The 14,402-nt window shown below is 40.1% G+C and overlaps 2 protein-coding genes across 5 annotated transcripts in view; one reads left to right on the top strand and one right to left on the bottom strand.

Annotated features, from left to right (window-relative positions):
- The window catches only part of cdk17 (cyclin-dependent kinase 17), a 45,652-nt gene extending 38,995 nt beyond the window's left edge, over positions 1-6,657 (bottom strand). Inside the window, exons 1-2 of one of the 4 annotated variants that reach the window (XM_055055615.1) lie at positions 6,464-6,568; positions 5,194-5,300 (exon numbers count right to left, since the gene is read on the bottom strand). The gene's annotated coding sequence lies outside the window, so the exon portion shown is untranslated. Of the gene's footprint in view, positions 1-5,193; positions 6,288-6,463; positions 6,569-6,618 lie in introns of those variants that run through there. The other 3 variants (XM_055055617.1, XM_055055616.1, XM_055055614.1) reach the window with 3 other exon arrangements.
- Positions 6,658-6,758: 101 nt separating this feature from the next.
- Positions 6,759-13,948, top strand: phyh (phytanoyl-CoA 2-hydroxylase). The gene is made up of 9 exons (XM_055055621.1): positions 6,759-6,899; positions 7,933-7,988; positions 8,227-8,337; positions 9,085-9,253; positions 10,779-10,860; positions 10,955-11,136; positions 11,215-11,364; positions 12,367-12,498; positions 13,530-13,948. Exons 1-9 carry the CDS (start codon positions 6,834-6,836, stop codon positions 13,581-13,583), a joined length of 1,002 nt encoding a protein of 333 aa, XP_054911596.1. The 5' UTR covers positions 6,759-6,833; the 3' UTR covers positions 13,584-13,948.
- The last annotated feature ends 454 nt before the right edge of the window (positions 13,949-14,402 follow it).

The following is a 14,402-nucleotide window of genomic DNA, read 5'->3' as shown; positions in this document are numbered from 1 at the left end:
CAGTCTGACCTTTAATCAGAACTTGTCCTTCAGTCCATAGAACTGACTGCACTGATGAAGGAGGTCACCTTTAAGCTCTGGGATAATGTGGTCGGATATTAAAATCCACTCAAGTAAATTTCATTTCAACTAATCAGCACTTTGTCATTAGATTTTAGAAATGAGCCCAATCTAAAGTGAGTACTGCCAAAAGAATTGATAGGTTAGACATGAAGGAGAAGAAATCCAAAATCCACAAAACACTTGCCATCAGCTATTATTTTGAATGCTTTGAATGGTATCTTCTTTTAGATATATGCTTTGAAAAAGTAGAGAAAGCCACAAAGAATATAATTCACAAAGGCATCTTGCCTATTAATCGTTGTTTTGAAAACTTATTAAAAATTCTACAACATTCCTGGCGTCACAATGCCAGAAATAACCAATACTTTAAGCTTATCTTTAAAAGAAAATATTAATCTAAGTTAGCGTCACTCACTAGCTAGCCACAATTTACGAGAAACACTGCACAGGGGGCTTCTGAGACATGTTGTCCCAGCGGTTCCCTGGTTGCATGTACAGTAGAGCGTCTTGAAAGAGAGCAATGAAAACCTAGTGACTTATTTTGAATTAATATGCAGTGAAGGAAATAGGTTGCTGAATTAAACATCATAAACAGGAAGAAAAAAAAAAGTCAGCATGGTTACTGTTGACCTAAATAGAGGTACATCAGGATGGAAAGGCTCTAAAAGCTTCAAGTCATTAGAAGAAAGACTTCAGGTGGTTGGAACATTCATCTGAAAAGGTAAGCCATGACCTCCAAGCTTGGCAAGGGTCAGAATAAAATAGTTAACTCCTCACCATGTACTGATCCACTAAATCCAGGGTCATGATGCGAATCCGACCACCAAAGACAATATTTGTCATTAAAATGTAGATCAGAATATCTAGTTGTCAGCTTGAATCAATATTCATTGTGACTCTAAACTTGGGAAGTAATAATAGTAAAGAAATCTTTATATTTTCTAAGATTACCCGGGTTACATTACTTTGTCACATCACCGTCGCCTTTATTTTTACAACTGGAAAGGACAGTTAAATTCCAACATGCAGTCTAGGACATTTATAGACTGCAAAACAGAATACTTACAGCAGGTAAAAGAGAATCAGACCCTCAAGCATCATGAGATGAGATGAATTTTCAACGACACGTGCAAAGTGTCTGCATAGATTGGCAGGAAATTAACCGTTTTATTGGGTTATTACTGCATCATTTGAGAAGCACTTTAACATCAATCCGGTAGCGTGTGTGTGTGTGTGTGTGTGTGTGTGTATGTGTGTGTGTGTGTGTGTGTGTGTGTGTGTGTGTGGGGGGGGGTGTGTGTGTGTGTGTGTGTGCGTGTGTGTGTGTGTGTGTTTGTACCTTTTAAGTGTTTTTCAAAGTGGGGGATCGCAGACCCCTGTGGGATCACCAAAGGTTGTTAGGGAGGCCTCAGAAAGTTGGAATTATAAAAAACTCTAAAATACAAAATTATTAAATCTAATACATTTCTTTATCATAAAAATGTTTTACAATTCTAAAATTTGATATGTTTTAAAATATAAATCAAACCAACTGATTGAAATTTCTCAAGCTAACATAGCAGGAACAGAATGAACAAGCTTCTGACAAGAAAAGGACAGGAGGAGCCAAGTATGCTTCATTCTGCTGAGCCCAAGTTTAAATGAGAAAAAGGAAAACCAGGTTGAAAGACTTCATTTATGTAGTTTGAAGGCAGAGTAAGAAGAGTGAAACTCCATCCGCTGAAATATTCATCTCTCTGATGAATATTTCACTGTTAAATGACACCACTTGAGTTAACAGTGGAGGGGGAAGCAACTTTATGAATGAGCAACATGTTTATTTGAACGCGTAACCTTTATGAGTGTGTGTATGCGAGTGTGTTTAATGCTCGTCTGCTGCCGCTCTTACGACGCCACGGCCTAATCTCAGGATTAGGAGCTGATCTCATCCCGCTCGTCGTGATTGAGCGGGGTTCTCTGCCGTCAGTCCAAGGACTGTCGGCAGAGAACAAAGTCCCATGAAGTTAGAGTATGAGCCGACAAATTCATACAACACAGCACAAACGAATGCAAAATGTTTTTCTGTAACAGTAAATAAAGTCTGATTCTATTTGAAGTGGGAAACATCCTCTGGGATTTTGTGCAAAACAAACAAAAAAAAAAGACAATGTGCTCCCAACAACTGACATTCCTTGCATAACTAACATAACTTTCTCAGTGGCGTATTCGTATAGCTACGGATGGCCGCTTATGTGCGTCTGCCCACACAAACTGGACTGAGGCAGAAAAGCCCTGGAATTAGATGAATTGTCCTCAAAAACAAGCCGACAAGTAGAACCTCCAGTTTATGATGTGGGAAGGGAAACTACATGGACAGAAAAAACTGTCCCGGTTTCGTCTCCTCATACAGAAGAAAGCAAAGGCTTCATCATCATTATTATAGCAACAGCTGTAACAATAAGAGAACAGCGGTCGAAATTGTGAAAACAATTTTATTGTGTTAATAAAGTAGCTAGTACTTTTCTGGTCTTTAAGAGCAATTTAAAGCAATAATTTAGATTTTTTTTTTTTAGATCATTTTTACTATTGAGAGAATATGAGCAGTCTGTACCTGTAGCAGAAAACTCTGGTAGCATCTTCAGATCATATATGCACAGATAAGCTAACAGTCGAAGCGGAAGCTAACGGCTAGCTCTGGAGATGCACTGATCGGAGATCTGTGGCCGATTTCCGGATTTTTCTTGAAAAGTTTCAACAGGACATTTAAATGTAAACCAAGTGACGTCTGAACTTTTTGTCCAGAGGGTCAAAATTGCCAAGTTAAAAGCAATTATGGGATTTTTAAAAATTATTATTAAATTCAAAAATGTATGACATTGCGTCGTGAAACTGAAATAAACAAAATTTTATTGAGGCAAACAAAATAAGTTTGACTTTGCTAGATGCAAAACATTAAAAGGGTCAGATATACGTTTACTTTATTTTTTTATGAGGGAATTTTGATAAAATATAGAATATATGAGGGTCTTTCTTTAAAGAAAAATGTTGATCAGCATTAACATCTGGCATGAAAATCTGAACCAGACAGCAAAAACAAATAAAAATTAGAAGTCCACTGCAGCACACTACAGTCAGCAGTGAGAAAAAAATCTGCTCTATTTCTGCACTTCTTTTAAAGTAAAAAAAAAAAAAAAACACACTGAGTGAAAGAAACTTTTTTCCGATATATATTTTTTTAAATATGTTCTGCTTTTAGACTAATGGGTTGTTTGAAAGGGCCAAAGACATAAGCCACACATGCTCACACAAATAACTGAAAGTGCATACACACATATACTCCTCTGATCAATAAAACATCGGCTCAACTAAGAATTACATAAAAACAGAGAAAGAGGCTGCAAGCTTCTGGCCTGGTTGCCAATAGCAACAGGGTCTCAGGCAGGCTGATGTCCAGAAGTTTGGATAGGCTCACCTTTAGACTCCGGTGATCCAGCCATCAATACAAACACTGTTTCGTTCATCAATATGCCTCCATAATCCCACCTTAAACAGTTCATCACTCTGACCTCAAAAACTTGTGTTGTGTTTTTACACTATAACCAAATAATAAGATAATTCAGAGCACATCACACAAAGAATGACAGCGACTCAGTTCTTGTTCTGTCCAAAACAAGAAATCTACTCTGGGAAGATGAAACTAACAAGACTTTTTTTTCTTTAGCCTGATGGAGTCATTGTTGGGGGAAAAAAAACTGTGACAAACCACCATCCTCCAACAACTTTCTGTTGTCTTCTTTGTTGTTTCTGGTGGTAGTAACATCCAGCTATTAATCATGCGATTCGTGTGGTGCATATTTTCGTTGTAGTTTAGCAAAATACAGCGATTTCAATTTCCCCCAAAAACCCACCTCATCCTAGCTCAAAAATTGCTTATAGTAAAACGTGAAATTATTATATTATTATTTTTTTAACTGCCATGTTTCCTTGAAGCAATTTTATTTTTGTGATTTCAATTTGAGCAATTATATGGTCAATGGGAACTGTGAAATATTGTCTCTGTGAGCGAGTGGGACTTTATGTTCTATGTTCCCTCAATATGCTCCATAATGCAGAGGCCGATCAATGCTAACGCTGCCTATGCCCCACAGACACAGAGAGGGGTAATTACTCAACCCTATGGGGGAGGAGTCAGAAAGGGGGGCATCACTTCCACAACAACCTAGATCTCAATGTGGGTCAATACACACATTCAGATCCATGCAATGCAAAAAAAAAAAAAAAACATCCTGTTGTTCCAGATGAAGTAAAAACTGATGTAGATGAAACTGGACATGAAAATAATAATAATAATAGCGTGAAAACATCATCATCTTCACTCACTACTTCATATAGACTGATGAAAACTGTTGAGCAGAGTGGTTTTGATGTCGTTCAAACACAGATTGATTACACTCTTTTACAACATCCCAGCGTTGCCAAGGAGACAGCAGGGGTGGTGCATTCCTGATGCTGATGCATGTATCCACAAATGAGGAGGGCAAACATGCAGAGAGCATGCCTACTTCTAATGTGCCTCAATAAACATCAACAGGGTTTTAATGCAACAGGAGGAAGAAGTTCAGGCTCGGAGCAAAATGACAGCAAGTGTTGTGTTGCTGGAGGCTTAGAAGTAAACATCCACTTGTGACTGAAAGCAGCCCTTGCTAGGGGGGCAGTTTGCACACTTTTAAGATCCCTCCAGTTAGAAGGCATTGTGAAAGAGTGCAGCATTATTATGGTAACATGCATCAAATATAAAAACGAAATTTGTTTATCTTAAATTAGAAAGATCACTGATGACAGACTAAATGGCATAAAGATGCAACCATCATCCATGTTGATCTGGTATTAAATTTGTGCGTTTGAAATGATTTTGTTTGTCAACGTAACGTGAAGAAACCAACGACATCTCTGTGATAATGAGGTGAACACAGCACGCACAATGGCATTGCTCTGGCTGAAGTGTTTCTCAGCTACCGTTTCCTCTTCGTTCTCATCCCCACGCACCACACAGCCAGTTATTAACACTTCGTCCTTCTCCGTCGAGGCAGACGCAACGTCGCCGTGTCCATTATCGGACAGGCTGCGCGAGGACACTTGAGCTCGGCTTACCTGAAAATGGTGAATCCTTGTCCCTCCAGGAAGGACTCTCCGGAGCTGCCAGGGCCGGATGCCCTCCTCGGCTTGGTTTTATCCGCCCACCACGGTCAGGAGCGGCTCTTACAAAAAGAAAAAGAAAAGAAAAAAAAAAACACAGCTCCGCTTGTGTTTTTCGCGTTAAGGACCAGAGGCTCCCACGGAGAGATAAATATCCTCGGAAACACACATAAAGGAAGGCGTGTTTGTAAACGAGGTGTCCGAAAAATGTCGTTTGTTCGGCGGCGGAGGCAGTTTAAAGACGCTGGAGGAGGACCTAACGTCGACAGACACGGGAGTGGTGCAACCGCTAGCTACAGAGTCCCACGGCGAGGTGAGACGAACTTCCGTCGACTTTTCAAAATAAAACCCCGCCCCCACCTCCAAGGTCTGGTGTGTTGTTTTCTGCGAGAGATTTCAAAATAAAAGCGGTTTCTGCGTTTCCGGTTAAAGTGCTCACTTTAAAACGCCTATGCTGCAAGTGAAGCGACGAGGGCGTTCAAGTTTAACTGTCAAATTCAAGGAGGAAGCAGTTGCGCTAAGGAAAACAGAGGTCAGGCTGAAGAATGTAGGTATAGTAATATTATACATACGAGTCTAAAATGAATCACTTGGCACCAGAGCACAGGGCATAAAACAAACAAAGCACGCCGGAAACCCCCTTATAAACTGTAAAGCATGGAGGTGGAGGTGTCATGGTTTGTTGCAGCAGGGCCTGGTTAGTTTATCCACCATGTAACCAGCCCTCCATGGAGTTTTACAAATACAATTATAAGTCACAATATGATTTCAAAAAGTACTTTACTACTTTCAAAACTATTTGATAGTTCTTCATAGTAGTCATACTATTTGATACTATTTCACGATGTTTCATCATATTAAAAAACTTATTTTTTGTCTTATATTGTTAATTTGATCACAAGCTTTAATTGCTTTCATTTTGTTGTGTTGTGGCGCCCCCTGCTGGGAAAATGCTTCTTTTTTTTAAACAGTGTCTTGTAGAAAATGCGAGATTTCTATTTTATTTATTGTACACAAGTTATGAAAAATAGTTTGGAACAAAATCGTCAACAAATCACACTTTTGACCGCTACCTCTCAAAAACTAATAATTTCACAATTATTAGTTTTTGAGAAGGAAAACAGTTTTTTATTGGCAAAGACAAATTATAGAGTATATAATTTGTCTTTGCCAATAAAAAACTGTTTTCCTTCTCAAAAACTAATAATAAGCTGATAAAACTCACGACATGGTTGAGGAGTTGAAGTTGACACTGTATGGCCTCTACTGGACTTTATATATTTCAGCAACAACACTTATGTGGCACTGATCGGTCGTTTGGATTCATATATGTTGTCATGACTACTGCATAAAACTCGCGTGCCTTCTATTCGTGCTCACATGTTTGCCTTGAAATGTGACATTCGATCTTCTCAATAAAGCTTGAAAAAGTGTTTCCTGAAGTCCACCTTTAACAAACTCTGCAGCTACCCCCGATGTGTGACGTCAGTGCGTACGTGTGATGCCATTGGTGAGACCTTTCCCCCAGTACAGGCAGCACAGAAGTGAACCTTTGTCTGTCGGTCCCTGAGAGAGGACAGCTGGTGGCGGGGAAGATGTCTCGGGCTGCGGAAAGACTCCGGACGGTGATCCATCATCTGGACGGAGCTTCGGCTTCGATCGTATCCTTTCGTTCTTGTCGAGAGATGAATATTCTTGAATCTGTTCCAAAAGGAGGACGTCCTACAATTTAGCGGCTGGAACCCAGGCAGCGGTCAGGGCCAGTCGCTCTGGCAGTTTCCGGGTGTTTTAAAAACATTTATGTGTGCGTGCGTGTGTGTGTGTGCGTGTGTGTTCTGGCAGTTCTGCTGATCTGGTTCTGTTGCGTCTTTCGATACAGTTGTGGACCATCGCATATCGTTCGAATTCGTTTTTATTGTTCACTTACAAGCGAATTCGGATTTGTAAATGATACCTGGCTTCCCACTTTTTTAAAATTTATATAACATACATTTCACAATATTACGTAAATCTGAAGGATTTACGTAATATTGTCTGACACAATATTACTGTCTGACACTGTAGCCAAAGAAAATAGTTGAATTAAAAAATAAAGAAAGTACGGGGTTCCCCAGGGCTCCATCTTGTGCCCGTTGAAGTTTTATTCTCCTTTAATAGATTAAATTTTCAGAAAGCCTAATATGACTTTTCGCTGTTTTGCAGATGATCTGCTCTGCTTGTATGAAAGTTTCATGACTGTTATGACATGATAATAATTCAGTATCCAGACAGCAGACTCTATTTTATGTTATGACATGATAATAATTCAGTATCCGGACAGCAGACTCTATTCCACAGTAGCATATCCTGGATGACATCATCAGTTGTTGGCAAGCGTAGCAAAAGCAAATACGCCGCATTTTGTTTTGTTCTTCTTTAAATCTGTTTGGCTGTACGGCTAGAAGGTCAGGCAGAGGAATGTTTGAGTACGGGATACAAAGAGTGGAAGAGAGGGTTTGAACTTCCTCCTCCTCTCTCTGCTCTTTGGACCTGCTCTGCATCCGTGAAGCTTCCAACCAGGTCATGAAATGCGACATTATCCACAAAGAAATCAATGGTCCAGACAAAGTCCAATTCAATACTGTTGCACAACATCAAAATAGATAAGCAAATGAAAGAACATGCCGATCTAGTTTTTCCTTGATCGACGTCCAGAGAGCCTCCCCAACATCTGCTCAGAGCCTCACCTACACCCCCCGTCAGAAACTGAGGTAGGAGGAAACACCTTGCTGCTCTCTCATCTTTGACCCAGTTTTTTGAGTCCAGTTTCCTTTTTTTGCAAGAACTGTTGCACAAAGTCCATGAAAAAGTATGATTTTTTTTCTCCCAACCTTGAAACATTTCTTTGTCTTAAACACAAACAGCTCATCTGCTTTCTGACTAACAGATGTTACCCATTTAAAGTAACTTTGTTTCAAATCTAATTTGTGTCGTCCCGTCGTTGCACAGATACTCATTTGATGGAGGCATCCTGACCCCGGAGCAGCGGCTCCTCTACGAGGAAAACGGCTTCCTTCTCATCAAGAACCTGGTGTCTGAGACGGACATCGACAGGTTCAGGTACAGTCGAGTTTCTAAGGTTCCAAACATAATCACACCCCATTCCCTTTTTTTTTTCTTGCATTTTCTTACATCAAACCCACACAGTTGAGTCTTTCATTTTTATGTGATGAATGAATTAAGAAAAACATTTATTGATATCGAGCCTCGCTGTCATTACCACTGTTGGTCTGTTGCCTCTTTAAAACCCGTTCTTCGTGGATGCGTCTTCATCCGGATCTTCCTCTGTCCATCTCGGTCAGTTTTGTCTGCTTTTGCAGATCCTGCGTCGTTCCTCAGTTTTCCGTAACCACTTTATGGATAGTCAAAGTCGGATATTGCGCCCAAACAATTTGATTGGCAGTAGACTGCATTTATTGATCGTCCGTCATTTCATCAGCGAAGTTCTTATAGACTCCTTGAACAGCCACCATTTCTGTTCTGCAATGATATCGTAGCAGTTGAAACAGCAAACTTCAAATCAATAGTTCCAGGGTCAAACCTTGGAAGCCTTTTTCATCAGTTGAAACACAACTGAAACACTTGAAAATGCTTTAATTTAGCCACACATCTGTATCTCTCACTGGACATTGGACTTTCATTATTTCCAATAAGATACATGGAAGTTTGTGGTTGTAAAACAAAAAGACTACATACTATTTATTCCTTTGAGGGTAATAAATGCATTGAGTTTATTCCAGGAATAATTCACAGTTTATATCCTCGTCACAATCAGACTTGCTTAGTGTGCATTTGAATCTTCTTCAGGAAGGCGTTTGAACGGATCTGTCGGCAGGAAGTCAAAGTTCCGGGCCTGCTGGTGATGAGGGACGTGGCGATCGCCAAGTCAGAGTTTGTTCCGGATCAGAGAGCCGTGTCCAAACTCCAGGACTTCCAGGAAGACCCCGAGCTGTTCCGTTACTGTGCCTTACCTCAGGTAGGGCAACGCAAACAGACTCAGATACGGCCCTGAAGTCTGCAGCGCTATACGTTCAGAAGACGGTTGTCCAGGTGACTTGTTAGTGATGTAACGACTGAATGGGCTTTGGAACCCGGCAGAGATATGACCCAGAACTTCTTACATAAGCAGCATGTGGTCACATTGAGATTATCTGTAAACAAGGCCAGTATGAACTCAGGAGTTACATTTGGTTTTCCCTAAAATGAACTAAGGGAAGTACAGGGCAGTGCAAAAATAAAGTTTTTCATGAATTTTTTTTGTAAAAGACCTGGATGCGCTTGTGCATAATTGTGAATCAGAAGGGAAAAAAACAGCTAAATATAAATAAACTACCAGTAATTAATGCTGCAAAGAATAGAATAGGATTTGTGTGGCACAAATCTAACACCAAACACCTTCTCTTTCAAATATGAAAGTGCCAGTGTCATGTCGAACAGAAAAAGTCATTTGGAGTTTGGAAATAAAAACTGTTGGATCCTAATGAATCTGAACAAGTTTTGAGAATGTTGGGCTTTGAAAAATAACGCTTAAAATGACTCAACACGTCACAGTTTTACCACGTAGAACCATTTCAAAAGTGTATTTTACATGATCAAAACGGAACCAAAGAGGAAGAGAAAAAGGGATTATGTTGACCTTTCAAAATAAAAGTCAGCTGGAGAAAGCGAAAAATGTTTTCGGTCCCGATTTTAAGGAACCATCGGTTTCTGAACCAATGGCTCAGGTTTTCAGGGAGTTTATTGCGGAACAGAGGAGCAGCAAACTAAACTCATTTTGTGAGTAAGTCTCACACAAGCTCCATTTACTGCTCTATAATCGACCGTTGTAATAAATGCGTTTTTCTATTTCCTGTTTAGACAGGAAACAATTTAAGTTGATTTAGTGACAAACTTTATGCAGTCGTTCAAGTTCACACGGGTCTGAGTCCAAAGCTCAAAGACACTCCTCAAAATCAATAACTCAGTGATGAGTAGAGTTTTCTCAGACGTACCACAGGACCCAAATAGGATAAACAGGGACGGTGTTGGCCTCTCAAAGCAAAGCTCCACAAAAATCATCCAAATAATTTGGGGTCTAGCTGTCTTTTCTTTGTTGCTCAGCTGCTATAAAGGTAAATTAGCATGGTCAGCGGTTCTGACCATGCTAATCAGAACCGCTGCAACGGTTCTGATCCAAAACAGACATTAAAAATGGAGCTGAACAATGTTACGCTCCGAGTGACAGACACCAAAGTTCTTAAGGGGTTTTCCTGCTCTAATGAGGGAAAGGGAACAGCCACAGTGAAAGAAATGGATTCTGATGTGGATGTTCGTTACACCCTGAAATTGTCAAAAAAAAAAACAATTAAAAACAGACAATCAAGATTGTCTGTGTTTTTTTTAAAACAAACCAAAACAACAACAAAAAAAACACCTGTAATACATTTTCTTACTTTCAAAAAGTAATATCTCAGGTTTGTGGGGGTTTTTTGCTGAACCCGTCTGGTGCCTCTGTGCGGCAGATCCTGAAGTATGTGGAGTGTTTCACTGGACCCAACATCATGGCCATGCACACCATGCTGATCAACAAACCTCCTGATGCAGGTGATGCAATCAACTACCGTGCTTTAGCGTTAGCATTATCCTCGCCTGGCTGTACACCTCATCCTGACAGCTGCTGCTGCTCCTGTTATTTCAGGTAAGAAGACGTCTCGCCACCCGATGCACCAGGATCTGCACTACTTCCCCTTCCGGCCGACGGACCGCATCGTCTGTGCCTGGACCGCCATGGAGCGAGTCACCAGGCAGAACGGCTGCCTGGTGGTCCTGCCCGGAACGCACAAAGGCACCCTGCAGGAGCACGACTACCCCGACTGGGAGGTAACGCCCCTGGAGGCGTCCTGGGAGCCCCGCTGGGAACTTCAGTGAACGCACTTCACCAGCGCTCTGTGTCCTCAGGGCGGGGTGAACAAAATGTACCACGGGGTGCGGGACTACGACCCCAACCACCCCAGGCTCTACGTGGAGATGGAAAAGGGCGACACGGTGTTCTTCCATCCCCTCCTCATCCACGGCTCCGGCATGAACCAGACACAGGGCTTCCGCAAGGTACTGAGGGTGTCGGCGAAAGTCGGTCCTGATCACAGAGATGCTCCCATGTTGGGGGGCTGATTTCCAGCCTCAAGAATGTTAGATACAGTGCATTCAAGGGTCAGGAAGAGATTGGACATGTGAGGCTCTTCAATCTGAAAACAGGTGACTTTGCAGTCCTCCTAAGTGTCCAGCAATAAACTTAATCTGTTAATCTTTTTTAGAGGCAAGTAAAAAATATTGAGATTGTACTGCACACAGATTTATTATTTTGACTCAGTTTGCGTCTTTTGAAGGCAGGTGGCAGCACTTTATTCTTCTTTCTCAGGATTCAAACACATGATGCATGTAGGGGCTCATTTTTCATTCAGAAAATTGTAAAACTAATTTAAATATCTGCTGCATCGTTCCTACATAACAGAGTACAAATAACCCCAGGGTGTAGAAAACTGTTATAAATTATTGTCATATAATAATGGCAAATGTTCTGAAGATGAGACATTTCTCTTTTAATTGCTGCACTTAAAGATTATTTTCACATTTATCTAGTGACCCAAATCTTTTCTTAATAAATTCATTATTTTTTCATTTATTGTTATTTTTTTCATTGTAGATAAATGTAAACATGACATTGCACTGGCAAAACAGTGAAGAAAAAGTAATGAAAAGTAGAGATTCAGGTGTGATGGCTGCAACCGGGTTATTGCACCTTTTTGAACTGTCAATTTTATTTTTATCTATTTCCGTATGTATTATAGATGAAGTGTGCAGGATATATATGCTAAAAATGTTGTACGTAGAAAAGCATAGAGATAATTCTTCACTGTCTAATATGTTTGATAGCTACTCTATCTCGTCCCATTTTGGTGTTGATGACCAGAACAGGTACAATCTAGAGCTGGAAAAATATTCATAGGTGAAGTTGGGATTTTTTCAAAATGCAGTAAGAAACATTAGAGCGGGTTTACAATACGAAAGATGACAGTTTCTGAAATGTGTGTGTGTGTGTGTGTTTCCCAGGCCATCTCCTGCCACTACGCCAGCAGTGATTGCTACTACATCGACGTGAGGGGAACTTCGCAGGAAAACATCGAGAACGAGGTGCAAGAGATCGCGCAGAAGAAATACGGAGTGAACGAAGTGGCCTTCAAGGTGAGCCATCCGAGCTCCACCTCTGTGTTGGTCTCATACTTTTTCATTACTGTTTACATGCTGTAAATAAAACCCACTGTGTTCCACTGATTCCAAAAATCATCCAATACATAACATTTTCCTCTCCATGGTGAAACATGGTGATGGCAGAATTATGATGTGGGGACACTTTCAAAAACGCCTGTATCCTTTTCATTGTGCCTCCCAACTTTGGTTTACTTTGTGTTTGGCTGCTTCACAGGAAAATATATTATTTCCAAGACTGGAAAGTTTTAACTACTTGTGTCCCATGTTCCCATGGAAACAGCGTTTTAGGGGGGTCTTAATTTTTTAGTAAAAGAATCGCACTCTTATATTCCACTCTTACTTTTTTTGTAAAAAAATAAAAATAAACAAAAAAAACTTACATATTAGCTCAACCTGTGACCTGACCTCTGACCTGAAACACATCATACTTAGCAACAAAAATGTCTCGTAGTTTATTAGTTTCATAGTAAAATGTGACGAAGAAGATCAAAATAGACCTCAACTCCCCACAAAATACTCCACTCATGATTGGCCATTGTTGTTTTCTTGCTGCATTTACAGCTAATGTTGTCTGGAAGCTTTACGCTTTACGCTCTCCATGTTTAGCGCCCCTTGCAGGCCTGGAGGATGTTCAGTTTGTATTGTTTCAGCCGTATAAACCAAATGTGACAGAGAAGAAGATCAAATTTAACATCACTCCACACAAAAGACTCCACTTTTGGCCATTCTTGTTTTCTTTCTTTGTTTATCTTTAATGCCGTCTGGAGACTGTGTGCTAGCGCCCATACTCACTGCTTAGTGACACCTACAGGCCTGGAGGATGTTTGACGTTTTTTTTTTGTTTGTTTGTTTGTTTTCCACTTGGAAAAGCCTCAAAATTGCAATAGGTGTCATTTTATCTCTGACTTTTTTCTTTTGAGGTGCTAACATCAGTCAGGTGGACAACATGGGATTGGAATATACCAGAAATAACAGTGAACTGGGTTTGTGTGCTTCCTTCATAGGACACGTGGGCCTTCAGGGGTCGCCTGGTGCAGGGAGAGAGGACTTCACTCTGAGGACTCATCGACTGCTGAAGGGCAAGAGAAAAAAAATGAAGAAAAACACTAATGTACTAAGCTCCTTTTCCAAAATTGACAAGAAAGGGATAATATTCAAACAACAGATTGTAAGTTAAGATAGATAATCATGAGTAAATGAGGAGAAATGCATGTATGAGAGGGAACAATGAAAAGAAGGTACAATGGAAACAACATTGAAATAACTGCAGCACTTTACGCCAGCAGAGGCCTTGGTCTTCCTTAGAGTATTATTACTAACATAATAACTGTGATTTTTAAGGTTTAATGCTCTTTTAAACGTGTGTGAGTATTTTTTTTACCCTCATAAACAATAAAATAATTTATGGTGACTAACAAATTGAGCAACGACTGGAATCAGTTTTGGTTTCTTTAGAATATGACTGCATCTACACAAAAGCAAACATTAAATTAGACATGCTAATTAGACTTATTGAACTAAATTCATCTCATAAAGTAAGAAAATGTGGGTTTGGTTGGATTATTTTGTAGTAAAAATGTTTCTGGCCAGTAAATCTGGAACAGACTTTCCACCGCTAGTCTTTTTTCTCCTCTTGTAAGGAGAATGCATTTGCGGGCTGAGCGGTAAAAGCGACGGTACGGAATCCCAGAAAGGCAAATAATTCATGTATTTGTTTTACCAAAGACCCATTTTCACTTAGCCTGACCAAATTTTTTTGTTCTCACAACTTTAAAGTTATCAGTAAGTAAAACAAAAGCTTTTGGTTCATTTTTGACAAAATTTAACTTTTTGTGTCCTGGAAGCAAAAATAGTTATTTACAAAATTTGACCGACTG

This window comes from Poeciliopsis prolifica, unplaced genomic scaffold, assembly GCF_027474105.1.
Source record: "Poeciliopsis prolifica strain line A6 unplaced genomic scaffold, Auburn_PproV2 SCAFFOLD042, whole genome shotgun sequence".
NCBI classification, from domain to species: Eukaryota; Metazoa; Chordata; class Actinopteri; order Cyprinodontiformes; family Poeciliidae; genus Poeciliopsis; species Poeciliopsis prolifica.
The sequence above is the reverse complement of the archived record's forward strand: the minus strand, read 5'-3'. Positions and strand labels throughout refer to the sequence as shown.